Here is a 27,539-nt window from a genome sequence, read left to right as displayed (position 1 = left end):
GGATTTCACATCGGGGAAAATTGCTTTATTCTGCCTCCTCCAAAAAGGCTGTTTTATAGGTTCTAGGACTGGAACTCTGTTGGCACCCTCAGGGCTGAGCAGATCAAGAAGCTGTGGCAAAGCTACTCTTCATTCAAGCCCTTTGAAAGGAAATAAAGTCCAACTTAGCTCTGGAAAGGTGGGAGTTGGGTAGGGATTGGCACAGGAAACAAAGGGGAGACAGGGCCCTCAGTGGGGTGGAGGACTGCTGTGTGGTCTGACAGGGGCCCCGTGATAGTGGGAGATGTGTCCCAGGGATCAGTGTGGAGGACATGTTCTGGGTGGTAGGGCTCTGGGGTCCACCAGAGGGAGTTGTGTGGGTGAGGACAAGGGGTGCTTTGGCCTGTCCACTTTAAGTTTGCCTTGCAAGGTTGTAGGTCAAAACAAGGTGAAAGAGAAGAGGAGCCCAGCAGCTGGGAGGAGCTGGAGCATACTGGGTAGATATACAAAGTAGCGTTTTCTAGGGTTGCTGACTACCCTAAGGCTGGGATTTGCAAAATGATTGAAAGTGAGAGCTGGAAGAACCTTAGAAATCACAGAGGACAGAATCACTTTGCCCTCTAGGGCCTTGGAGTTCAGTTATGGAGGATGAATAAAGAGAAGGCATCCTTGTATTGGGGGCTGAGTCTGGGCACTGATGGGGGCTCACCTCTGTGGGGACCACTAACATTGCCCAGGGGTAGGGAACCCACCTTGGTGCCAATGTCACGGCTCTTGGCCCGCAGCTTGTTGACCTGGGACTCAGCAATGTCCGCCCGCTCCTCTGCCTCATCCAGCTCGTGCTGCACTTTGCGGAACTTGGACAGGTTGGTGTTGGCCTGCTCCTCCTGTGGGGGTTTGGGGGGAGAATGAGGTGAGAGGGGGCCTGGGGTTCTCAGCCTCCCAACCTGAGCACTGGCTCCCCTGTCCTTCCGCCAGGCTCAATCCGCAGCAAGGTCACTCACCGCCTCCTCGGCCTGGCGCTTGTAGGCCTTGACCTTCAGCTGCAGCTTGTCTACCAGGTCCTGCAGCCTCAGCAGGTTCTTCCTGTCCTCTTCCGTCTGGGGGTCAGGAGTGAGGACAGCACAGTCATAGGAGGCATGCCCCATTCCCTCACTGGACATTTTTACTCTACTTTCCGATCCTCACCAAACACTTGTGTTATCCTTATAATTTTTCATCTGGCCCAAAAAAGTATAAATATTTTTGCTGGTATGTTTCAGGAAAAGGTCTAGGGAACTGATAGGACTCTAGAAAGTGTGAGGAAAATTGTGTGTGTGTCCTGTTTTGGGGAGCAGGCCCTTGGAGGTCCTGGGACCCCCAGAGGACAAACTTCACAGTTCTGGAACCCAGCAGGCCCTGGCAGTGGCTCTGGTACTGCAGGTGTGATGGGATCTCTGGGACTGCAGGGAAATGACATAGACTTGATTGAGATTAAGGAAAAATGTGCATAGAGGGATGGTGACTTTCTGGATTGGACAGAAACAAAATCTAAGTGAGAATCTATTCTAGAAAACACCATGGAAAGCTAAAGTCTATATCTCCTGGCATAACTGAAAAGTTTTGCGATTTGTTTGAATGGCTTTGGCATGCTTTTGATGTATTTTGGTGGTGATGGTGCCAGGCTAAAGCTTGGCCACATACTTGCTTTCTGGTAACACTGTGCAGGCTGAGCTCTGGCTGGAGTTCTGTGTGTGTCCCCAGCGGACAGGCTGAGGGTGAATGCTGAGGTAAAGCTCTCAGCCAGGAGTCTCAGGGACTGGCCTCTGTGCCAGGAAACACTGAGGGTAGGACAGAGTCAGCGATGTCAAAATGGGCTTCCAGGGGTTACACTTCCACCCTTTGCCCTGGAAGAATCTCACAGAGAACACTTCATTCCTCCTGGATGGTCGTCATCCTGGCTTCAAGCCATAATGCAGAGGACCCTGCCCCAGAGCAGCCACCAGCCCCACCTGGTAGGTGAGCTCCTTGATGCGGCGCTCACTCTTCCTCATGCCCTTGATCGACTCTGCGTTGCGCTTCTGCTCGGCCTCCAGCTCGTTCTCCAGCTCCCGCACCCGGGCCTCCAGCTTCTGCAGCTGCTTCTTGCCACCCTTGAGGGCAATCTGCTCAGCCTCATCCAGCCGGTGCTGCAGGTCCTTAATGGTCTGCTCCATGTTCTTCTTCATGCGCTCCAGGTGGGCGCTGGTGTCCTGCTCCTTCTTCAGCTCCTCCGCCATCATGGCGGCCTGTGGGCAGGAGAGAAGTGAGACGTGGTGTGGCTGAGTCCTCTCACACTCACGGCCCAGCAGGGAGACGCTGGTCTGGAGCAGGTGGGCAGGGTGGTGGCACTTACATCTGTGATGGCTTTCTTGGCCTTCTCCTCGGCGTTCCTACACTCCTGCACTGCCTCCTCCACTTCAGTCTGAAGCTGTGACAGGTCTGCCTCCATCTTCTTCTTCTGGTTGAGGAGGCTGGTGTTCTGAGGGCAGGAGTGGGTAGAGCACTGAGAACCCATGACTGGCTTCCAAACCTCACCTGCTGGGTCCTGCAGCTTGTGCTTGACTCTAGGAATGCCCAGGAGAACTGCTCACCTGGGAGTGCAGCAGCTGCACCCGCTCGCTGGTCTCAATCAGCTCCTGCTCAGCCAGCTTCCGGGACCTCTCCGTCTGTTCCACCACAGACCGCAGCTCCTCCAGCTCAGCCTGCAGCAGGTTGTTGCGCCGCTCCACAATGGCAATGTTTTCTTTCAGGTCATCATTAGCCCGGATTGAGTCATCCAGCTGGATCTGAGTGTCCTGTGGATCAGGAGGTTGGGCATGATAGAGGCAGCTGACCTCTGGGCCCATCAGAAAGTTGTTACACTGAACTGGATGCCGATGGGGAGCCCACTGTGGTGGCTCAGGAGGAGCCTGTGGGTTGTCTGTGTAATGGCCCTGGGGCAGGAGGGATCTGGAGCTGTGATGGGACACCACCACCCAACGTGGCCACGTGGAGGCCATCCCCTCTCTGGGAAGCTGACTTCCTGCTCCCAACAGTCACCATGTACCTTCAGCAAGCTCTGGAGGTTCTTGAGTTGCTTCTGGGCCTCAGCAGCCATGCGGTTGGCATGGCTGAGCTGGATCTCCATCTCATTGAGATCACCCTCCATCTTCTTCTTTACACGCAGGGCCTCATTGCGGCTGCGTGTCTCTGCATCCAGGGAGGTCTGCAGCGAGTCCACCACCCGCAGGTGGTTGCGCTTGGCCTGCTCCATCTCCTCATCCTTCTCAGCCAGCTTCCGCTCCATCTCTGCCTTGATCTGGTTGAACTCCAGCTGGGCCCGAAGGATCTTGCCCTCCTCATGCTCCAGGGAGGCCTGGGAGAGGGGTGAGGGAAAGGGGGTTGAGGCAGAGAGTCACAGCATGTGGCGAGGGCAGGGGTCTGTCCATGAGTTATGGATACAAAGTGAATTCAAGAGTGGTGTAAGTGGTTCAGTCAAAGAAACATCAAGAGGAAGAAGAAAAGAGAGTTTAAAGGAAAAAAAATAGGCCTAATAGAAGGTGATTCAGGCCTCAGAGAAGAGCTAGCAATACAGATAAAGAGGAAAATGAAGAGGAAGATGTTACCAAGGAAACAAATGCAATCAGGCACAGAATGTGAAAATCTGAAAGAGGGAGGCAGAGGTGGAAAGGGGAAGAGAGTGAAAACAGGAAATCTTTTCTAAGATGTAATAGGTAAAATGTTTGTGCAACAAACGTTTGTGCAAGTAAACTGAGTGACCTGTTCATTCATTCCACAATATTTGTTGATTGCCTAGTATGTGCCAGGCACTATTCTAAGCTCTGAGGATGTAACAGTGAACAAATCAGACAAAAGGGAGACAACAACAAGGATTACAGCCTAGAGCTCTACCTCCCCCCCACCCCACACACACCTCCGCCTCCTCCAGGGCTGACTGCAACTCCAGCTTCTCTGCATCCAGCTGCTTGCGGATCTTCTCCAGCTCATGGATGCTCTTTCCACTGGAACCCAGCTGCTCAGTCAGATCAGAGATCTCCTCTGTGGGAGGGGCCGAACGACTCAGTTAGAGGCTTCCCTGGTCCACTGGGGAGGGCATCCCTCTCAGAGGTCCTGTGTGCTCCAGAAGGAGGCATTCTTCCCACCCCTCCCCAGCCTCAGCCCTCAGCACACCTTGAAGGTTCTTGTTTTCCCTCTTGAAGGTCTCCAGGTGCTCCAAGGACTCCTCATAGGCATTCTTGAGCTTGAAGAGCTCAGTGCTGAGGGAGCGAGCCTCCTTCTGTGAGGACTCCAGCTCTGACTGTGACTCCTCATACTTCTGCTTCCATTCAGCCAGGATCTGCGGGGACAGGGTTGGGGCTCAGTGTGCAGTCCTGCCCCACCCCCAGGGGCTGCCCAGGCCCCTCGCCTGGGCTCAGCCTCCTCCCTGCCTCCAAGGAGGATGTTCCTGGCTTCACACTGATGCAGGTACCCCTGCCCTGCCCCCTGGCTGCAGCCCCCACCAGGCCCCACCTTGTCGAAGTTCCTCTGCTTCTTGTCCAGGGCTGCGGCGGCTGCGTTGGAGCGCTCCACGTCCACCATCAGGTCCTCAATCTCATTTTGCAGCCGGTGTTTGGTCTTCTCCAGTGATGAGCACTTGGCATTGACGGCCTCCACGGCCTCCTCAGCATCCTGCAGCCGCTGGGCCAGCTTCTTCCTGCCCCAGAGGTAGGGGGTAGGGGAGAGGATGGGGAAGATGGAGAGTGTGGATTTGGACAAGAGGAAATGACATGAGTCTTCTGGAGAACAATACTTGAAAATTCAGAAGTGTGTGGGAGATGCCTGAGGACGGGCCCCAGGGGGAGAACTGAGCAGGCAGAGAGTTTTGGTGGCAAGGTATGAAGAACCACAGAACCCAGGAGGGCCTTCTGGGTGACATCCCTCTAACCCTGGGCCAGTCTTTAGGCTGCAGATATGGAGGGCATATGAGCTTCCACAGGCCACCCCACCTCCCCCGCACAGCACCCTGCTCCAGGTGGGAGCACTCTGCCCTCAGACAAACCTTTTGTTCGTCTTATATTCGGATGAGAAACATAACGCGAGCAAAAAGCTTCCCTGAGAGGAGAAGGAGATGGAGCCAGGGTAGGGTCCTCCTGTGTTGTCAAAACTTAGCTAAGCATCCATCCCCTGTGGCCAGTTGACTAGTCCTGTCTGCGTCCGGGCCCCAGCCAGAGGCTGGCTGCCTGGGACTCACTTGGCCTCCTCCAGCTCCTCTGTCCGCTGGATGGCGTCCGTCTCATACTTGGTCCTCCACTGGGCCACTTCTGAGTTGGCCTTGGACAGGACACGCTGCAGCTCGGCCTTGGCCTCTGTCTCCTCCTCATACTGCTCCCTGAGCAGATCACAGTCGTGCCGGGCTGACTGCAATGCGTGGGCCAGGGCATTCTTCGCCTGGGGAGGTGAACGCCAAGAGTGGGCTCAGCTTTCTTCACAAAGCAATGCCAGGCCTTGCCCATCTCCTCACCCTACTTTCAACAGCCTTTCCATGGCTCACCTATCTCTAAATCCCCAGTGGACCAGGAATGGTTTACTGAATACTAATAAGAAAGTCTGCCCATGCAGCACTGCACTATTTCCAGGAAGCTTCATGCCTGTCACCCTTGTGTTCCTCACTGCGGCAGGCATTATCATCCTCACCCCTTTTGAAGGCAGGAGGCAGAGGCTCAGAGAGGTTAGGTGATTTCCCCAAGATCACCAGGCTCTAAGAGGCAGGTTAGAATTTGAGGCCTGGCCTTTTTAAAAAGCCACATTCTTTCCCCTTTTTCATGAGCCCAGCAAAATTCTAGGAATAGACTTCAGTGAATTTCTTTCTCTAGTTTCAAATTGCCTTGCTAATCTAGGACCCAGGGGCACCCTTAGGCCCTGGCCTCCCCCACAGCCTTCCAGGAATGGCAGCAGAAAGCCTCAGCCCAGGGATTAGAGTTAAGAAGCATGTGGTAGGGTCTAAGCTATTATTCCTTTTGGAATTCTGGGAGAATAATGGACGAATAGCCACCCCAGTCTGGGAAAAGGAAATGATGTGGATACAAGGCTAACCACTATGCTCCTGGCAGGGGGCCAGTGGCCTGAGTCTAGACCTCACCTTAACCTCCTCCTCCAGCTGCCTCTTGAGGTCCTCCAGCTGCTGAGTGTAGGTGAGCTTTCCTCGGGTTAGCTGGGAGATCAACGCCTCCTTCTCATCCAGCTGTCGGGACAGCTCACCTGGAAAGGTACCAAGGCACATCCAACTCTTAAAGGCCAGGCATTCCTCTCGCCCCCAACCCCTCTCCTAACCCTCAGGCCCCATTCTCTGGAGAGGTATGTGTGTGTGTCTACCCAAGGCTCCGGTGATGCTCACCATTCTCAGTCTGTAGCTTGGCCCTCTGGCTCGTGAGGTCATTGACAGAACGCTGGGTCTCCTCAGCTTTGCTCCGGTGCTCATTCATCTGGTCTTCCAAGGTACGGCACATTTTCTCCAGGTTAGCCTAAGAGAGGAAGGAGAGTCATATGATGGTTGTAGGGGGCACTTTCAGGGGTGTACTGGGAGCAATTAAAGGAGAAGGAAGAGGGAAAGCATGGAAGGAAGGAGAGATCAGACAACTCGGTAGAAGAAGGAAAGTAGAAAACAGCCACCAAAGAAGAGAGGAGGAGACATGGGCAGAATGTGGAGGTGGGTGGAGGGAATTGGAGGAGGGAAGAGGCTAAGCACAGGCTAAGCACCTTGGCCTTAATGATCTGCTCCATGTTGGAAGTGACATCGTCCAGCTCCAGCTTGAACTCACTCTTCTCCTTCTCCAGCTTCTGTTTCACACGCTGCAGGTTGTCAATCTGCTCGCTCAGCTCGGCCACACTGTCAGCATGCTTCTTGCGCAGGGCCGCTGCCGTGGCCTCGTGCTGCAGGGTGGCCTCCTCCAGGTCCCTCCTCATCTTCTGGAACTCAGCCTCACGCTTCTTATTCATCTCAATCTGTACAGATGTGGCCCCGCCAGCCTCTTCCAGGCGCTCACTGATCTCCTCCAGCTCTCGGGACAGGTCTGAACGCAGCTTCTCGACCTTGGCTCTGGCAGTGCGCTCGGCCTCCAGCTCTTCCTCCAGCTCCTCAATGCGTGCCTGGGTCGGGACACTAAGGGCTCAGACCCATTGCCTGGAACTCTCCAACAGAACCCCCTCCCCCTACTCTGGAAGGCTCCCAGCCCATCTGGAACAGCAAGTCAGTTTAGTTCTACCAGTGGAGGTGTGGAAAGAAAAAGGCTTGGGGGGGATGGTTTGGGCATCAGAGTTAGCCTTCCTTCAGGCCAGAACATTTACATTCTCTTTACTTCAAGGAAAGTGGTTGAAGCTTGCTCTTGAAGAGAGACAAAGAGGCCTGTGCTCTAGGGATAGTTAAAACAGTTTGGTGGGAAAAATAATAAAAGTTAGAATGAGAGGGATGTGTTTGTCTGACCAGGCAACTAAAGACCTAACAGTGTCTGCTCTAGAAGTAAGAACCAAAGTCATGGACCATCAGGGCTGAAGGGACCTTAAAACTACCAGGTAACAGGGGAGGACATGGAGGCCCAGAGATCTGGAGTGGGCTCTCCCACTGTCATTAGCTAGTCCAGAGCTGAAATAGGAAGCCAAGATTTCTGTCCCCCAGACCCGTGAGCTTTTCAAGGTCTCTTCCTCAATCATCCTTGGATCACCAAGTCCCTCATGAAGTTGTTCCATGGGTGAACTATGATAGCTTAGTGTCCCCCTTCATGGGCCCATAGCAATCGCCTATAATGCTGGGGAGAGGACAGACTGCAGGAGGGGTTGGGAAGCTGAGAACCGGTCGAGGGAGTCCAGTACCCACCCTGGGCATCCCAGACTTTACCTGAAGCTCTTTAATCTTCTTCTGCAGCTGACTACCCAGGGCCTGCTCATCCTCAATTTTTGCATTAAGGGCATTCAGCTCAAAGTCCTTCCTGTGGGGAAGGAGGGAGGGTGAGGATAAGGAGGCCGTTTGGACTCTAGGAGAGTCCACCAGTGGTTGGAAATGGTAACAAAACAAATGAACAGCAGGATTTCATCAGAAAAACAGCTTCCAGGGCTGATGGAGGGTCCACCTGCTGAAGGATGGAAGCCCAGCAGGAAATGCAGTGGGAAGAGCAGTACAGGTGGAGTGACAGGACCTGGGCTCTGAGGGACTCTCCCTTTCTGGTCTGTAAAATGAGGGGGCTGGTCTGACTGTTTCAAAAACCCTTTTTAGCTCCAATGGTCTTCACTTCAGACACTCTTACTTTGAATTTGGTTTATCTTTCTGACCCTTTGTTTCCCCTTTGGTAAATTGGAGCCAAAAATACCATCCTTTAAAGGTGGTTTGAGGATCAGCGAGATCACATACTCACTCGTTCCACAAACACTGTGCCTGGGGAAGTGTGAAGCCTCCTGGGCGGACATAGCCCGGTGAGGATATGGATCATGATAATTCTCAGAGCCTTTCAAAGGACTGAGTGTAAAGTACCAGAGGATCTTTGAGTATCTACATATGTTCTTCAGGTTCACTGTTTACCAAGTTGCAAAGTGGAACTATACATTTTGGAAGGATTTGCAATAGGGATTAGAACCACAGGTTCATCAGAACAAAAGAAATGGCCCAGACTCTGCACTGCTCAAGTGTTATGGCTGATCCATTTCTCTGTGCTCTAGGCTCTCTGTGAAGGACCTAAAAGACCGTTCTTGAGAGGCTGCTTCGTGGAGCCTTCTTCCACATTAACAGCTGGCCTCCAAAAAGACTTGTGTGTAAATGGGGCAAGCTGTTATTTTCTGCCCCTTTTAAGTGCCCAAAAGAAAGAAAGAGCTTGAAGGATTCAAGTTAGACTCTTTGCCAGCGAGGATGGCTGGGCCCTGAAGTGCATGTTTTGGGGAGGAAAGCATTCTTTCTAGAGGCTTTAACCACATTTTTGCACCCACTTATTGAAGCTGCATGAGGCTGTTGCCTCTGAGGATGGATGTCTTGGGTCAGCTTAGGCTGCCATCCACAGAACAGGGTGCTGGGCTGGGGAGGGTAAAAGGCAGCAGGGTGGGGAACATATTACTTTTTCAGCCGCTCATCCAGCTGCTGCTTGTCATTCTCCAGGTCCATGATGCTCTCCTGGGTCAGTTTCAGGTCACCCTCCAGCTTCCGCTTTGCTCGTTCCAGGTCCATGCGCACTTTCTTCTCCTGCTCCAGGGACCCTTCCAGCTGGTGGAGAGAAGGACTGATGTGCTTCTTGAGGACAAGATCTTGAGTTGGTGGTTTAAAAGCTTAGTCACTTTGGGGTTGGGGGATCCCAAGAGATGTCCAGTACTTGGGAAAGCTTCCCCAGAGAAGTTCCAATGTTACCAGGGAGCTGTGAGAGTGCCTAGCATGTGGGGATGCTCAGTAACTGATAAATGATTGAATGAATGACTATGAGACAAAATACCTAAGCTACATTTATTCATTCTGCATCTTATAAGCACCTATTGGGTTTCAGGGACCATGCTAGGCACTGCAGTAACAAAATTGAATAAATCCAAGTTTCTGCCAAAAGGCAGCCCACAGTGTTATGGATGTGGGCTTCAATAATAGATACTTCAATAATGGTAAGTCAGAGTAATAAGTGAGTCAACAGAGACATGCACAAAGAACTATCTGTGCAAAAAAAATGATCCCTGAGGACCAGAGACTGCCTAAAATATTAGAAGTCTGAAGATCCTCCTTGAGGAGCCTCAAAAATTCCCAGAGAAATATATCATGTTCTTATGAGATAACCCTCTAAATCCTGTGGTTGAAGGTAGTGATCTTTAGACTTGAACCTAAGTTGAAATAAGGAAGCCCACTTCAACTGTTGATCATATCAGTGAGATGATCTACATAACTCACATTTGATCACCCTCCCCCTTTTCAATTCCCCCAGCCCCCTTCTAGAAAGGTTTTAGGAAAGAGAGCACTCTCCATACCACCCCACGAACACACACACACAAGCACAGATGGACATGTATATCTAGGCCCTGTGACAATCTACTCACATCGTCCACCTGCTGCTCCAGCTTGACTTTAGCCTTGGTCAGGGTGTTGACCTTGTCCTCTTCAGCCTGGAGGTCATCCAGGGCCTGCTGGTGGGCCTCTTGCAGAGCTTTCTTCTCCTTGGTCAACTTAACAATGATCTCATCCAGCCCAGCCATCTCCTCTGTCAGGTTCTTCACCTGTCAACCAAGAACCCCATCCCCTTTTAGGGTCAAAGGTCACTACCCTGGAGACATCTATGGAGATCTCCAATGCCAAGGACAACACTGCTATCAGGATCCCCTGAGAGGCTTGGCATTTGTTAAGGTCAGTGTGGTCTTTGAATCCTGAGGAGACCCAGGCTGAAACCAGAGAGAGAGCTTCCCTCACCTTGTTCTCTGTTGCGTGCTTCTCTTTCTCCACCTTGGCCAGTGTCAGCTCCAGGTCATCAATGTCCTTCTTGAGCTCAGAGCACTCATCTTCCAGTTTGCGCTTCTTGGCAGTGAGTTCAGCATTCATCTCCTCCTCATCTTCCATCCTCTCAGTCATCTCCTTCACCTTGGCCTCCAGCTGGATCTTGTTCTTGATCAGCTGGTCACAGCGTTCCTCTGCATCAGCCAAGTTGTCTTGTTCCTGAAGGTGAGACACAGAGGGGAGGTTTTTCAGTGGGTGGGGTCTCTGCTATAGCAGGTGGAAGGAGGGAGAGGCTCAGCCTTCACTATAGGAGCTCCAGAACATCCCCGCTCTGAGAAGAATCTCAGAAGGATGGGAGGAGAAGAATTTCAGTGCAATGTAATGGGAGCATTGGGGGATGGGAACAGAGGAAAGGAAATCAGAAGTCTCTTTGTCTGGTCCTCTTCCTCTGGGCCCCTCCATTGAAGGGAGGGAACTACATAAATATACATAAATTTATATATTTACAATGTAGTGACATGGGCAGCTTTAAGGATGAGGAAATTGAGATTCAAAGATAATGCATAGTTTGCCCAAAGTCACAAAATTATTGAGCTGTGGATCCAGGATGAACCCAGGTGAAAAGCCTGTGTTTTAAAAGTTAATTCTCCCCCATGCCCCTTCCCTTTCCTTCTCTCAAGGGGCCTCTTTGGAAGTCTTTGAAAATATTGATTCCAGAGTCCTCTGCTTGAGAGGGGACAAGATGAAGAGACCCTGGGTAGGGAGGTCCAGGGTACAGGCAGAGCTGGGTGGAAGAGCCAACAGCCGCCCAGAGCCTCACCGCCTGCACTTGGAGCTGTAGGTCATTCTTCTCCTGCAGCAGAGACACCATCTTCTCCTCCAGCTCCTTCCGGCGAGCCTCCGACTTCTCCAGGGCCTCTTTGAGGCGCCCAAACTCCTCCTTCATGTTGGCCATCTCCTTCTCTGTCTCTGCACTCTTCAGCAGGGGCTTGATCTTGAAATACAGCTTCATCCAGGGCCAGTTCTTGACTCCCATGAAGGCACGAATGTTCCACTGGATTATCAGCAAGGAGTCTCTGCAGGGGCCCAGCGAGAGTGGTGGTGAGAGGTCCTTCCTCCTTCCTTCCTAGAGGGCGCTAGGAGGCCCTGACTCCTAAGCCCTTTCTCTCATCCATCCCATTTCTGACCATGAGGTCCACCCTCTGTCCCTATCAGACATTCCTGCTGATTTCATTGTTTGAAGATCCCGTGAGCTTTTTCTCCCGACACCACCCCTGAACCACCCTGTGCCTCAGGTTGGCAACCTCCTTTTGAGATCTCCCACCTGCGTTCCACCAACTTCTTGAACTCTATTCTGGAAAGCACGCCACGGGACTGGGCCTGGATGCGGGTGATGATGCGGCTCAGCCTCTCATCTCGCATCTCTTCTAGCAGCCCCAGCAGCCCCGCCTTGAAGAACACCTGTGGAAAGGGGGAGAACCAAGGGCACCACAGCCTCAGAGAAGGGTATCTAGGATGAAGGAAGAGGGTGGGAGACCCAGGCTGAGCTCCCAGGGGACCCATCACCTGCTCATCCTACACCTGGGAGTGAAGTGTGAAAGACAAGACAGAAAGGAAGCCTGGCTTCCAGCCTTTGGGTTGACACAGGGAGCCAGGAATCAGGGGTCTGTCTTCCGAACTCCCAGCTGCTCCACTCATGATGGCTGCACACCTTGCAATTCCACCCCATGGAGCGCTAGACTCACCTTGGTGTGGCCGAACTTGTACTGGTTGTGGTCAATGTCCAGGGAGCCCAGCAGCTTCTCTGCTCCTTTTCTGCTGTCGATGAACTGCCCTTCAGGGATGGCTGATGGGTTTAGGATACGGTACCTGGGAAGGAGGTGCCCGGAGTCACCCATGGCTGCACTGATCCACTCTGCCCACAGAATCTGGGGCCACCTGCAGACTCCCCTCCTCACCAAGGCTGCCTGGGCTTCCCCTGTTCCCTGAGCCCTGGGGCATCCTGTACCCACCTCTGCCGGAAGTCCCCATAGAGGATGCGGTTGGGGAAGCCTTTTCTGCAGATGCGAATGCCCTCCAGCACCCCATTGCAGCGCAGCTGGTGCATGACCAGGGGGTTGTCCATCACCCCTGCAGCAGTGGGGAGGGGAGAGGAGTGTGTGGGGAAAACACTGGACCAAGTGCCAGGTGTCCTAGTTCTGATCCTGTCTCTGCCACTTAAAAGCTGGTAGCCTTAGCAGGCCAGTTTATAATGACCCTTAATTTATTTTCATTTTTTATAGCTTATAAGAATAATCAAAATCTTTCACATTTTTTATATTGTTAATGCCTATTGTCACAGGGTAGCCAGAGCAGATATATTCCATTTTTCTAGAGAATAAACTAAGCCCAGAGAGACTAAGGGACTTGACCAAGATTGCCAAGTGGATCAGAACAGAGACAAGCCTTAAACCCAGGCCCCTGAACCTCTATCTCCTTATCAATCAAAAAGGGATAAGCAATCCTTATAAGTTTCAATGGGAGTTGTATGGCACTAATGAGGTAATGTCCATCAAAGTGCCTTACACATTGCCCTGAGTTACACATTCCAAATGTAAGGTAGCACTAGGGCAGGGGATGGTCTATGAGACCTCATGGGGGACAAGAGACGAATGTGATTTGGAAAGCACTGTGGTGGGAGATTAGGAGATGACTCAGAAGGCCCTGTTCTTGGGCAGTGAGTCTTGGCAGTGAGCTGGTCCTGAGGTCTGCGACTCACCTGGAGACTTGGTCTCATTGGGAATGATGCAACGCACAAAGTGGGGATGTGTGGAGCGCAAGTTGGTCATCAGCTTGTTCAGATTTTCCTATGACCCAAAAAGCATGAGGGAAAAATAAAGAAAGTAAAATTAAAAGAAGTGAGAATGAGAAAGAAGAGGGAGAATGAGAAAGAGAGATGGAGTGAAGGCTAAGAGCTAACAAGAATGAAGGAATGTTAGGTGAAGGCATGGAGAAAGAGAGAGGATGGAAGGCAGGAGAGGAAGAAAGGAGGTGAGATGGGAACTGAGTAAGGTAGGAGGCCAGCAAATGAAGGGAAGGAGGATAGAAAGGAAGAGATGAGAAGACAAAGAGTGGGATCACAAATGGAATGGGGAGATGGGGGATGGGAGGGATCAGGATGAACAAGGCAAGGAAGGAGCCATGCTGGGCTGGGGCTGGGCTCTCACACTTACCCTGTGCAGAGCTGACACAGTCTGAAAGGACGAGCCTTTTTTGGCCTTGCCTTTGCCCTTATCAACAGCTGTGGGAAGGAGAATCAAGAAAAGGGGCATAAGTAGGTGTGTGGGGAGGTCAGGGCATGGGTGAAGAGTTACAGCCTCCAGTTCACATCCTTGATGGCATCTGGCCTCCAGGGGAGGGTTTTCGCTGTGGTTGCCTCAGTTTCTCCACCCAATTTTTCTCAATGAGCCCATAAACCTTGGGCACAGCCTGACATGGAAATGGTGGGGTGTTGCAATTGACCTGCATCAGATGCAGGGCAGAAACCTTCTTTCTTAGCCCCCTGGTTCCCAGTCTCTACTTACGTGTATCAGCCCCAGCATAATTGGCAAACAAGTTGCTGAGCAGCTTGAGGGATGACTTCTGGTACAGGCCCACCACCGTCTCATTGAGTGGGTCTTTGTTCTTCTGCAGCCAGCCTATGATGTTGTAGTCCACAGTGCCAGCATAGTGGATCAGGGAGAAGTGAGCTTCCTGCTTCCCCTTGACATTGCGTGGCTTCTGGAAGTTGTTGGACTTGCCCAGGTGGTTGTCATACAGCTTGGCTTTGAAGGTCATGTCAGTGGCCTTGGGGAACATGCATTCTTCCTCCAGGATGGACATGATGCCCATGGGCTAAGGGTGGAGGGGAGAGCATCACTGAGAACGCCTCATACAGATGGAGACAGATCCTGCTCTAGGGTCAATATTTGCCTATGGAGATGCCCCTTTGGGCATTAAGGTATTAGGCTCAGCTTTGAATACAGTTACCTACTGACTGACAGCTGTTTAAGCCTTCCCAAAGTGGAAGATTTTGATTTCAGAGGGACCTTTGTGCAAGTCTGGGAATGTGGATGCCATAGGTGCTTTACATATCACTCATCACCCAGATCCCTGAGATGGTGGGGTTGAAAATAGGGGCACTCTTACAATTCCCCACCACTACCCTCAAACTTTCTGCTCCTTGGATGGGTAAGACAGGGTGGCTAACCACACCGGTGTGGGGGGCTGTCCTGGAGGTGCCTGTCCTCTGTCTGTCTACTCTCAAGCCCCTGGGAACTCAGCTCTTCGAGATGTCACCCTGTACTGGGTGGCTATGACAACACAGGGCTCTGGAAACTAGGGCTCCAGATTCTTCTGTTATCCAGATTCTGTTCCTCAGAAGAGATGGGGATGCTATTTTGACTGGGGCATTCAGGTGAGTGTAAGTGGAGAGTTTAGGTGAGGCTAAGGCAGCACCTTCTCGATGAGGTCGATGCAGGCCTGCAGGTCCATGCCGAAGTCGATAAACTCCCACTCGATGCCCTCCTTCTTATACTCCTCCTGCTCCAGCACAAACATGTGGTGGTTGAAGAACTGCTGCAGCTTCTCGTTGGTGAAGTTGATGCAGAGCTGCTCAAAGCTGTTGAACTGCAGGGGGAATGAGGGTGGAGCCGGGTCAGGTAGGCAGGTGTCTGAGTGGCCAGTGGGCTCAGCTCAGTGCTGTGTCCAGCCCCGTGAAGTGTGTGGCTGGTCTTCTCCCCTGTCAGGGCCGGGAGGGAATGCCCCCAGAGGCAGGATGGTGACTGCCTCCATCACTGCTGAAGCCCACTGCCTTCCTGGCACTGGCTGATGGCCATCCTGTTACGTGTGCCAATGAGTGCATTATTGTTCTCCCTACTCCCCACTCACATCGAAGATCTCGAAGCCAGCGATGTCCAGGACACCAATGAAGTACTGGCGTGGCTGCTTGGTCTCCAGACTGGCATTGATCCGAGTCACCATCCAGTTGAACATCTTTTCATACACTGCCTTGGCCAGTGCCCCAATGGCATATGACACCTGGAAGGTAGGGGAGAGACCCAGGTGAGCAGATTTACTGGGAAGAGTGAATTTCAAAGCCCCCACTGCACCATGCAAGTTTTCACCACCATTTCTTTTCTGAAGATGACCCACCTGCTGGACATTCTGCCCCTTGGTGACATATTCATTGCCCACTTTCACCCGAGGGTGGCACAACCCCTTGAGCAGGTCAGCTGAGTTCAGCCCCATGAGGTAGGCAGACTTATCAGCCTCTAGAAGGAAAGGGCAGGTGGCAAAGTTGATAAAGAGATAACTCCTCTGCAGAGGCAGCCTTCAGTGACTCTGCAGCTGCTCCCAGCATCCCAGACTCCCACCTTCAGTGCCGTCCGGCTCAGCTTGCTCCTCCCGCTGCTTCTGTTTGAACTTCATGTTTCCGAAGTGCATGATGGCGCCTGTCAGCTTGTAAATGGAGCTCTTCTCCTCTGGAGTGAAGCCCAGCACATCAAAGGCATTCTGTAATAAGGCCCCATATTGGGGAAATCACAGGAAAGGAAGTATGGCAGGTAAGAGAGATCTCTTTTCAGTTGGAGAGAAAACTCTGTGAGTTCTGAGATTCCCATACCCAGTGGTGACTCCAAAACAAGATGAGAGGTATCAACACAGAGGGCAGACTGCCTTGGCCCCAGCTTCAGGGGTCACATCTGTCCTCTGGGGAAACTCTGGGTTACCCACACATGTTTCCTACTGTTTCTCCTTCTCTAAGCCCCACACTTGCTTCCCTTCCTGGACCTTCCATATCTGTCCCTAGCTGGTATTTGCCCAGCAGCTTGCCCAGCTCATGGAATCATCAGGACCCTTTCTTCCCTCCTTTCCTTAGTGATGCCTTATTTCTTGGCTTGTCTGCTTCTCTGTCCCATGGCTTTCAGTCCTCTCTGGTTTGATTGAACACCAAATACCTGCCAGCCCTGTCTCGTCACACCCATACCCTAGCACAACCCTGACCACAGGGACATGCTGTCCTTTAGGGAGGTCTATACCACTATGAACAACACACAGCCACTATTACTGGGCCAGCAGAATGCCCATTTGCCCCTTACCACCAATACCCTCACCTTTGGACTGGGTCATTACACACTTACATCAGTGGCCATGAGCTCCTCAGAGTCATCAATTGAAGCCACAGTGGTCTCTCCTTGGGAGATGAATGCATAATCATAGGGGTTGTTGGTGATCAGCAGCATGTCTATGGGAAGAAGATGTGGTTAGGATGTGGCGCAGACCCCTGGCTCTCACTGGGCAGCTTGCCACAGCACAGGGCCTGTAGAGGAGCACAAAACAGGGCTTAATGTGGCTCCACACCCCCCAGAACTGAATACAGAGTACCCTAACCCAGTGCATGCCAACAAACAGCAGCAAACAGAAGGGACCAGGTTGCCATGGAGATAGTTGGTCTCAGTTGGTAGCTCTGACTCACCCAGAAGCTCAGGTTTTTTATTAGACAGGATTTGGTAGAAAATATGATAATCTCTCTCTGATTTCAGCTGGAAAATAACTCTGGATTTTTCCAGAAGGTCTGTAAACAGCAGGGGAGAAGAAAGAGAGAAAGAAAAGGTTGTTGGATTTAGGTACAAGGAAGCAGAAATGAATGATAAATGTAGCAAGCAAAGGGCAGAGGAAGAGGAGGAGAGAAATAGCGAGAGACTCATACACAGATACACAGAGGTAGGGATGGAGGCAGAGTCCCAGCAGGATAGATTTAGTCTCAGAGAAAGACACAGACCTGCAGAGACAGAGATAGAGAAAAACTAGAGAAAGCCTCAGAGAGAGATGGATATACAGACCTAATGCCACAGACACATTGAGATAGAGGGAGAAAGACTGAGGTCTGGAGACCCAGAGAAAGGCGGGGGGGGGGGGTAGAGAGAGATGGATAGAACAAAGATGAGCTGAGGCTGAGCCCTAGCAGACTCATGGCACTCACAGGTCTCTATGTCAGCAGATGCCAACTTTCCAGTTGCCCCAAAATGGATTCGAATGAATTTTCCCTGGAGAGATGGAGGATTAATGAGTTAAGGGAAAGCTCATATTTGATGCCATCTCTTGACCAGCCCAAATCCCAAGTCCAAGATCAAGGATCACTTACAAAACGGGAGGAGTTGTCATTCCGGACAGTCTTGGCGTTGCCGAAAGCCTCCAGGGCAGGGTTGGCCTGGATGATCTGGTCCTCCAGGGTGCCCTGCAGAGGTCAGGAAGATGGCAGGTGAGAGGGTTCTCGTTCCTTTTTGCAGCATGGGACTTTGGGGGATAATAGGCCTACCTTGCTTGGGTTCTGGTCCTTCTTGCTGCGGTCCCCAATGGCAGCGATAACAGCAAAGTACTGAATGACCCTCTTGGTGTTAACTGTCTTCCCGGCGCCGGATTCTCCGCTGTCAGGACATTCAGGGGCTCATTAGGCAGTGCATAAACACTGCTTGAGGACAACAAGCCTGGTCCTACTGAACAGTGGGAACCCTGATGCCGGCAGCTGACAGGTACTAAGTACCCCAAACATAGCTGTACTCTGACATACACAGGGTCAGGGGTAGCACCCAGAAAGATGGCACAAGAAGGTGCTGGGTTTGGGCAGCTGGAACCTAATTTTAGTTGGGCAAAGTCAACCAGAAGAGATGGGCCTGGGACATTTTGAATAAGAATGGATGGGACTGGAAGAATAGGGAAGGTTTCTGAAAGAAATGTGGGAGAAAAAGAAGAGTTGAAGAAAACATGGTGATACTGAGCTTAGGGATAAATGATAAGTGGGAGGACACTGGGTGAAGGAGATTGGAGAGGGAAAATAAGAGAGGGAAGGGGGAGAGCAAAGAGAAGGTAAGAGGAAAGGAAGGAGAAGGAAAAGGAGCTGGTGTGAAGGTGGAGGGAAAAGAGTGGGCTATGCACAGGGCTTGGGGGCCCTGATGGAGCTGGGGGTCTTGATGGGGCTGGGGTCAGGGAGATTCTGGAAGGGAACTGGGTAGGAGCCACACTCACGTAATCAGGATGGACTGGTTTTCTCTGTCTGTGAGGAGGAAATGGGGAGGGAAAGTCAGGAGCCACGTAGGATGATGCTCTTATTTGGTATCCCCCCACCCATCTCCCCACCCTCTGCCCTTCTCCAGGCCTGTCCCAGCTGCCAAACCCCTCAGGAGGAGGAAGAGAGCCAGCATGTGCATCTCTTATTGTGGGGCCCCCAGAAAAACCCTTCACTTGGGGCCTGTCACCTGTCAGCATGTACTGATAGGCATTGTCAGAGATGGAGAAGATGTGGGGCGGCGCCTCGCTCCTCTTCTTGCCCCGGTAGGCAGCCACCACCTCGGCGTTGTACACCGGCAGCCACTTGTAGGGGTTGATGGTGACGCAGAAGAGGCCGGAGTAGGTCTAGGGGTAGAAAAAGAGGAGTGAATTGCCAGTGGGAAGGATGGCATTAGAGTTAGAGAAGGATCCCAAGAAAGGAAGAAGAGAAAGGAAAATCTATGAATACATTAAATCTGAGTAATGCCAGCCCCCAGGGTATTAGAACTGACCCAGGAATGTAGGAACTAGGACAGAATGCAAGACTGCATGAGCACACAGAACAGAAACTCTTGGCTCCAGAAGGTAGATACACACAGACCAGGAAGCTACCAGATTCAGAGGGATGTCATAGGTGGAGTGCTCACATAGATCATCCAGGATGCATAACGCTCCTTGAGGTTGTAGAGCACAGCGGGCTCGTGCAGAAAAGTCAGCATGGCCATGTCCTCAATCTTGTCGAACTTGGGCGGGTTCTGCTGCAACACCTGGTCCTCCTTCACGGTCACCGTCTGCAACAGCCCACACGCAGAGCCACTGTCAGCCCTCCCTCAGCAGGGATAGGAGGCGGGAGAGTGACAGGACAATGGTGTTCGAGGGAGAAGGACCCAGGATCACAGAGAAGATACACTAGATATTGGGAATGAGAAGGTCTACTTGGAGGATCTGGATCCCTACCTAGAGGAAGGAGGAATTAGACCTTCCTTAGGTCTGTGTGGGGTGGACCCTGGTGGCACACATCTCTGTCCACACAAGGTATGGGGTTTGTCCAGGGTGGCCTCTTGTGCTAGCCCTGCCACCCACCTTGCCATTCTCGGTCTCAGCAGTGACTTTGCCACCCTCTCGAGACACAATCTTGGCCTTGACAAACTCTTCCTTGTCATCAGGCACGAAGACATCCTTCTTGAGGTCAAAGGGCCTGGTCTGGGCTTCCAGCCGCTCCTTCTCTGACTTGCGCAGGAAGGGGGCAGCAGCCCCAAACGCTGCCATCTCTGCATCGCCCATGGCTGCGCCTGCAGTGGGCGAGAGAAGGAGCTGGTTCTCCTCCCCTCTGCTCTCCTGTACACTGGAAGCCCCAGTGTCTAGCACCATGCTGAGGAGTCAGGAGGGGTCACTGGCAAGTCCCTTGTCCCTTGAACTTATCCGTTAACCTGAGACTGCCTCAAAAATTTGTCTGGGCAGAAGGGGAGGCTGACTTTTGTTCAGCCTGGGGCTCTCCTGGAAAAGGGAGGAGTGTCCTAGGCTTCTTGTGGGAGCAAGAATTTGACTACATCCATCTCTGACCCTTGTCCTCCCCCAGCCCTCTCACTAGTCACAGGTAAGGACTCCTGCTCACCAAGACATTCTCCCCAAGGCCATGCAGAAACTAGAGTTCCTCATCTCCCCCGATCCACCCCCACACCCCATCTGCAGCTTTCCTTACCTTGACTTCTCAAAAATGTCTGAGAGGAAAGTGTCTCAAAACTGCAGGGGACCTGGAGAGAGTGAAGGCTGTATTGGGGCCACCTCCCTGCTGCTCCCTGGCTCTGCCCTTCAGCACCTACCCACTCCTCCCCTAGGGATGCAAATAGGTAGGAAGAGGTAGTCAGCTTCCCTGGTCCTGTCCTCTCTTGCTTTCCAAGCACACTGTTCCTCTTATCCCCTGAGCACTAATTCTGATTTCCCGACATCAACTCAGCCCTGAGCCCTGGTCCCCCTTCCTGCTCCTGGGAGGTGGTCCCACTCTGGCCTATACCCATCTACCGAAACTTGCTTTCCTTGAGGCACCTGATGAACAACAAATGCTCACATTTGTTCAGAGCTGTATAGCCTCCAAAGCATTTTATGCACATTCTCTTAGTCAATCCTCACCCCATTCTACAGACGGGGAGATCAAGATTATGGGGTTTGCTTGTCTAAGAATACATAGCAATAAGTGGTGGAGCCAGGATTTGAACCCTAGTCTTATGACTCAAAAGCGGGTTCTCTTCCACCCTGTCAGTCTTTGTGGACATTTTCAGAGGGGAGTCCCTGTGGGCATCCTCTCATAGACACACCTATCACACAGCCAAACTTGTTCCACACATCCTTTAATAAACACGTGTGCCCGCCGCTCACGTCTCACCCAGACACACTACTTTCCTTCACACACCTTGGCACACACCCCCTTCCAGTGTGCCCTTATGCCTCAGCAATAGATGTGCCCTTAAATATATGCACAGCATAAATAGGCTCACACGCTGTACACTGTCAAGTATACAGAGACCTGGAACAGCCGCACTACCTGCCAGCAAACTCCTTTTGCAGGGTGTACACACACTGCAGCAGTTGTGACTCCTGGATGTGCACACAAGTGTCTCCATGTGCGTGGACATGGGTAGTTACACATTGGAAACCTCACATTTCCTAAGTGATTGTTCTCTGCCATCCTCTTCCCCTGTGCCTACCGCAGAATGAGGCCACTTGTCCTCAGGCATGATCATAAACACCTGTCTCCTGCTTGGTATTTTTGTATCTTAGGTAGTAAGGTATATACTCTCCCTCACCATGTGTCAGACCATGCATGATTGTACACACACCACATACACATGCACACCCCTCTATTGCATTCTGGTCTCATCTGCATGGATACAGACATCCCCCAGTAATACATGAACCCCCTACTCCCCCCATGGCATGTGCACACATTTAGACCTAAACATGTGTGCTCAGTTACCAGACCCAGTATTCTGCATGAAGCCCTGCTTGCAGCTTGCTATTCCTAGAGAAGCCCTTTTCTAAACCTGGGGCCTCTTATCCCAGAGGAAGGCTTCCAGCTCCGCGCTCCTACCTGAGAGCAGAAAGGACGGAGTGCCGGACAGAGCTGTGGAGCCTGACCTGGTTAGGGGCTGTATATATGGGGCAGCAGGGCGCCCCCACCCCCACCTGCGCCCAGTCCCCAGCCGGATTTAGAAAGGACTGTTGTCACTAGAAGCATTTCCCCCAGCCCTCCCCTTTCTAACAGCACTCCCCTCCTCCTTTCCAGCGAGGAAACAATTGGAAGTGGTCGTCATTGTTATGGCATGGAGTGTGCAGGGTCTGAGTTCCATGGGGCGGGGATGGCTCTAAGTGCAGCCAAATATCTCTCAGGCCTCACATTCCACAGCTGGCAGGAGAGGGAACTGACCACAACCGACCACCCGTGACCTCAGGCAGGCAGGGCTCTGACCCTCCCCCAGGGCTCCCCTGGACCCTAACACTGCTGCTCCTCAGCCCCCTGCCCCAAGCGCTGGCCTGGCCCCTTGCACAATGTCCTCCCTGCTCACTGGCTTGGGTCTTGCATCCAACTTTGCAATGGGAGGGGGCTGAGTGTCAGCAGCAGAGGGTAGGGTAGAGCTGGGGGCCTGCCCCTAAGGTGGGGGCTAGACCGAGGCAGCTGAAGGTTTCCTGGCCAAGTGACAAGAACAATGACCAGAAAACTTAGAGATGAGGACTCTGGCTCGGGTACTAATTTCCTTGGACCAACCAGGTGATATTGAGGTCACTGAGCCTCAGAGCCAGATAGGAATTAGTGATGGGTCCAAGCCCTTTATTTTATGCAGAGGGGAAGTACCTTCTTTAAGGTCAAGCAGCCAGTCAAGGCAGCAAGATTTAAGGGTGGGAAGAAAACTCAGCAAGTGGGAGGAGAGCCCAGCCTGTGGAGGCAGGCTGGGAAAGAGGGCTAGGAGTCTAACGACACAAAGACCCAATGTGTGCAGAAGGCAGGGTCTGGCTATCAGATGGTCCTGCCAGATGGAGCCTTTGCCTGACTCCTTTTCTTAGCTCTGCCCACAGGTACTTAATGCTTAGCCCAGAGCCAGACACTCTGGAACCAGAGATAACACAGCTCCTGCAGCAGGAGACCCTTAACCAAGACAGTCATTGCTTGGCCCACCCAACTTCTTATGTTCCGTGGGACGGTCTCTATCCAGACCTGGTAAGACTGGTGCTCTGGCAAGTGGGGCACAGAGACAGCAAAGATCTCTCCCTTTCCTGCAGGCCTTAGGAGCAGTCACAGAGTCAGCGAGGAAAAGGAGCTGGGGCTCAGCCTGTGAGCACAGGACACAGCCAATGCCAAGCTCTTCCAGCAATGAGGGGAGAGGGAGCTGAGTTCGCAAGCTTCGCTGGCTCCATGTCCAGGCAACCGCTGCCTAGTTTGGTTTCGAATCCCCCTGTTTTCCAGCCACAGCTCTTCAGCACATGCGGGTTAACCCATCTGATTAGCTGACAGCTTGGAAGGACAGCAGGCTTCAGGGATGGAGGCAGAGTAGGCACACTTTGAAGGTGGGGTGGGAACAGCAGGGAAGGGGAAATCTAGGTGGGGGGCTTGAGTCGGGGTTGCTTGGTAACCAAAGAACAGCTTGGGGTCATTGAGCAGCTGTAGGGAAAGGGGGCGGGCAAGTGGGGGTAGACCATGAATGCAAGGGTCTTGCTCAGTGCAGCCGCAGCTACACAGCTGCTGGCACGGGGCCCATGGGCTGACTGCTAACAGGTCCAGCAGAACAAACTCTGGGGCCCAATGAGGCCCTGCCGATGATGGGAATTAAGCCCACTGGTAGGGACCCCAGGGGTTGGCAATGAAGGGCAAAATCTTTATTTTTAGAGGTTAATTACTTTTTTATTGTTGAATTATATTGTAAAGCCTACATCTACAGTCTAATCAGGAAGAAATGCTTCAGCAAAATCTCTTTTCATTCACCCATTCCAGGTTTCCAAGATCAAAGCTGCCACCCTTCTCTGATTTTCCAGGGCTCAGGCACAGAGGCCGGCAATTGAGATGCACCGAGTATACTTGAGGCATGGCCGAGCCATTTCAAAGCCAGTGTCTTCACCATGGGCCAGCCTCCATGGCCATGGAGCTGGGAAACCTTTCCTGTGTTTAGTAAATCAACTGTGCTTTGTTTTCCTCCTGATGGGCTTGGGGGCACTGGCTACTGGTATTACAGTATTACTATTCTCCACACCCCATTGCAGAATAGAACTTGGCTTCCCTGCCTCGAGGCTCTCTGCCTCAGATCTCCAGTCTGGAGAGAGTGGAGTGTCTGATGTCCTTAAACATCCCCACTCATCCCGCAACCCTCTGGCACCTGCTTTTGGCTCCATCATGATTCTCTTCCTTCTGCTCACTATTATATGAACTGAGAAGCTTTGCTGATTCCTTCATTCAGTCAGTATTTATTGAGTGCCTACTATGTGCCAGGCATTGTTCTAGGCAATGAGAATCGAATACTGACCAAATAAAGACCCTTCTTCTAGGCAGCTCTAGTTACCTAACTGTTTACAGAATTGAAATCCAAGCCTGAGCTTACAGCTAGTGCCTTTGCTCACAGCACATGCCTGGTCGGAGGAATGAGGGGCCAGGGGCCCCACTGGGTGAGGGTGGGTGGGGATCTCACAGAGTGTACTGCAGAGTGATAGCAGACAAGACAAAGGAGAGCAGAGCAAAATGCTATAAATAAAGAGGGACTGGAGGAAGGCTCCCTCACCAAGGTAGACCAAATAAGGCCTTGAGTGGAAGGAAGGTGATCTGCCTCCCCCACCCCTCCCTCTTCTCCCCTCGCCTCTCCCCCTTTCCCTCCCCTCCTCTCCCCGGCATTGTGCCTGCTTTGTCTGGGCTCTGTCACCACCCCGATCAAGTGTCAGGCCCAAGCAGGGGCCATTTGCTGTGAACATGCCAGTGGAAGTTCAGAGGAAAAGTTGCTAAAATTACTACCAGGAATGGGGGGAGGAGAAGTGCAGTAAGGCAAATTAGAGGAGACCCCAGAATGGAAAGAAGCCCCCAAATTCAAAGGGATGGGAATAGGAGATGGGTAGAAAGAAGCAGGGGCCTGGACCGAGAAGAGAAATGAGGCACCAGCTGTCTGTGCACACAGGAGAAGGGACCCACCCAGGAGTGGGCTGGGCACTCCTATCCGCCTGCTCCCAGGATCCCTGACCTTGGGGAGATCTCAACCCTGGCTCCACTGAACCTGAGATTAGGGCTTGAGCTTTGTGCTTGTCTCAGGTTTCCCTTTACAAACAGCTGCTCCTTCTTGTCATTCCTTTGTCTTCCTGCTGGCTCCACAGTCTTTTGTACCCTTCTGCACCCCGCCCTCACTCCCTAGTCCAGAGTCTCTGCTTTCCGATAGACAGTGGACAGCTGGAAAGGTGGGGGTAGGGCCTGGGCCTGGCTTAGTTTTGTTTGGAGTGTTTGGGAAGATGAGTCTTACCATTAGAGAGTGTTTGGTTGAGCAGAACGTACCCAAAAGGAGGCTTTGTGGACTTGGCCAGTCTGGATCCAGGGCTGGAGGCCTCAGAGGACTTTGGGGTCAGTCACAAAGATTCACTCCATTTTCCAGCTGTGAGGTGGAGGTCAGTCACAGAACCTCCCTGCATCAGTTTTGTCATCTGTAACATGGGGACAGTCATATTTCCCTTCTAGGGCTATAAAGACCTCTAGAGTTTATATAGGCAGAGGGTCCAGCACAGCCCAGACACACAGGAGGCCCTCACTCAGTGGCAGCTTTTATTGTCAGGAACACAGCCCTCACTGTAGGTGGGAAGGGCAGTTACACAGCCGTCAGTTCTCTGCCCCACATCTCCCTCAGCTCCACTAAATGGGATGGTTCGGGCCAGGGCAGAGGAGAGATTCAGCAATCCTGGTCTCTTGCTCCCAGATTGTGGCTGCTCTTGGGAATATCATGGCCAGGAGGCCAAGTCTTCAGGCTCTCCCAGGCTCAGTCTAAGCCCACAGCCCAGCCCTGAGGCCGGGAGAGGCAGCACTGTCTGCGTGCGGGCTGTGGGCTAGCCCTTAGGACAGGCCAGTGTGCTGAGCAGAGGCCCACCCAGGGTTAAGTCCAGGCTAAGTGGTGACCAAGGACAAGTGGTGACCATTGGCCAAGGACATCTGACAGAAGCAGAGGCCCCAAGGTAAAGGCTGCTTGATGATTAGAGCCAACCATCAGCTAGATTTTTGTCTAAGTCCTAGCTAAAGATCTTAGGGATTCTGAGTGGAGTTGCCTGGGAGAGCTGGGCTGGCCTTAGGAAGTGGTGGTTGGGTAGGGAGGGAGAAAAAGATTAAACTGAGGCCCTCAGAGACGGGAAGCACCCCCGGCTGGAGCTGGACTTAGGATGCAGAGGGGCTAGCAACTTCTGGGTATTGCCAGGGTATTGTGATGTGAAATAATTGGACAAACTGAAAAACAGCATCCCGGAGTCATTTGCTGGAGCCCTGTACACTGCTGTGTCTGTTGGGCTCTGGTTGGGGATCCAGCACAAGCCCCTGTTCCTCCACCCCAGGGCCTGGTCACAGGCATCACCGTGGTTGCTGGGCCTGGAGCAGCCCAGGCTGGGGAGACAGCATGGGATTTACTAGGAGTGAGTGATAATTGCTCAGTGTGGAGCCAAGAGGTGGAGTAATCAGCAGCACCCTTCCCAAGGAGAGAAGAAATTCCATACTTCATTCCTTTCTTTAGAAGCCCACTTCCTTAAGTAGGCTTCCCTGGGGCCATCACTGGTCTCCCTGCCTCTACCCCCACCATAAATGCAGTGAGCACACACAAGTGCACATGCCTGCACATGTATGCACGTGTGCATATGTATACATCTCTGCACAAAGACCTATAACACACAGTATCCACTATCTTCTGTACTAGTTTTAAGACAGAGCATTGGTGCTTGACGAACTTGCTAGGAGTGCCCCCCTCCTAGTGTCCAGCCTATCTCATTCTTCCTTCTACCACCCAGCTGTGTCCCAGTCAGCCACTCAGAGGCTTTGCTGACCCTTCTGTATGACTAGCTCTGTGGGGGCCACAGGAGGATCCCATGGCCTCTGGTTCATAGACCTTTCCATCAGCTCAGAAAGCCACAAGTACCATACTGGAAAACAAAGGAAGGTGGTTCAGGGCTACTCAGTATAGTCCACATCCAGAACAACCCAAAGGCAGAGAAGCTCTTTTTCAGTGTGGGCTGAGACAGTCAAAGGTTTCTAGGTGGGCACCTGAACTGGGGCTTGACGGGAGGAGGGTAGGGCTTTCAGAAGCACTGGGAATGGGAATGTGGTCTAGGTGGTCAGAGTCAAAGCATGACCAAAGGCATGGCAGGGAATGGCATGCTGAGGCAGTAAGCACCCAAGGGGCATATTCCTGGTTGGACTATGGGGGTCTGGAGATTTCAGGTGGGGCCACATTGTAGAAGAGGGGAAAGTGCTGTCGTGCATGGAGAGCCTGCCTGTGCTAGGTACCACACATATTATTGCCCTTAATGCTCACATCTGCCCATCAATTAAATTGGATTTTATGGTTGACAACAGGGTCCAGGGAGGCTAGGATGTTTTTTCAAGATCAAGCAGTAAGTGTGGTGCTGGGATTCAAACCCAGGTCTGTCTTGCTCCAAGGTGCTTTCTGCTGACACTACTATGAAAATCACTGTGACGTTGTGACAGTAGAGTTTGAGGGGCCTCACAGGAGTATTATTGGGTGCTTTTAAGATAAAGAGGCTAGAGGCAGGGAGACTCAAGAAGAGGACAGAGTAGCAGTCAAGGTCAGGAGAGGGTGTGGCTAGCAAACATGAAGAGAAAAGGGCAAAACTGGAAGGATTTCTAAAGATGAAAAGAACGTCTTGCTGACAGACTTGACACGGGATATGAAGAAGGAAGACTCATAACTGCATGATGTTTGGCAAGGGCAGGGAGAGCAGCAAAAGGGAACCAGCTCTTAAGCAGACAGGAGGAAGGGCTGTTTAGCTGGGGTGGTTAGCAGTAACAGTGGGGCATCTATGGAAGATACTTTGCATCCCTGTA

At 52.2% G+C, this 27,539-nt stretch overlaps 1 protein-coding gene across 1 annotated transcript; it reads right to left on the bottom strand.

The window, feature by feature from the left end:
* Positions 1–21,612, bottom strand: MYH7 (myosin heavy chain 7). Its single transcript, XM_028505365.2, has 40 exons — positions 21,573–21,612; positions 20,187–20,238; positions 19,568–19,776; positions 19,132–19,275; positions 18,694–18,850; positions 18,464–18,491; positions 17,757–17,865; positions 17,583–17,675; positions 17,421–17,484; positions 16,914–17,012; positions 16,579–16,682; positions 15,814–15,952; positions 15,593–15,711; positions 15,329–15,478; positions 14,897–15,067; positions 13,984–14,293; positions 13,633–13,700; positions 13,179–13,266; positions 12,433–12,550; positions 12,166–12,289; positions 11,745–11,881; positions 11,241–11,496; positions 10,397–10,639; positions 10,030–10,206; positions 9,075–9,220; positions 7,871–7,961; positions 6,736–7,125; positions 6,374–6,500; positions 6,119–6,237; positions 5,231–5,427; positions 4,510–4,693; positions 4,171–4,336; positions 3,914–4,038; positions 3,047–3,355; positions 2,592–2,795; positions 2,354–2,479; positions 1,971–2,246; positions 984–1,079; positions 732–866; positions 1–140 (listed from the first exon to the last, which is right to left on the bottom strand). The coding sequence occupies exons 3-40, from the start codon at positions 19,766–19,768 to the stop codon at positions 123–125; spliced, it is 5,808 nt and encodes a 1,935-aa protein (XP_028361166.1). The 5' UTR covers positions 19,769–19,776; positions 20,187–20,238; positions 21,573–21,612; the 3' UTR covers positions 1–122.
* Positions 21,613–27,539: the final 5,927 nt, after the last annotated feature.

Source organism: Phyllostomus discolor, chromosome 1 (genome assembly GCF_004126475.2).
Source record: "Phyllostomus discolor isolate MPI-MPIP mPhyDis1 chromosome 1, mPhyDis1.pri.v3, whole genome shotgun sequence".
NCBI lineage: Eukaryota > Metazoa > Chordata > Mammalia > Chiroptera > Phyllostomidae > Phyllostomus > Phyllostomus discolor.
This window is presented reverse-complemented; position numbering and strand designations above follow the sequence as displayed.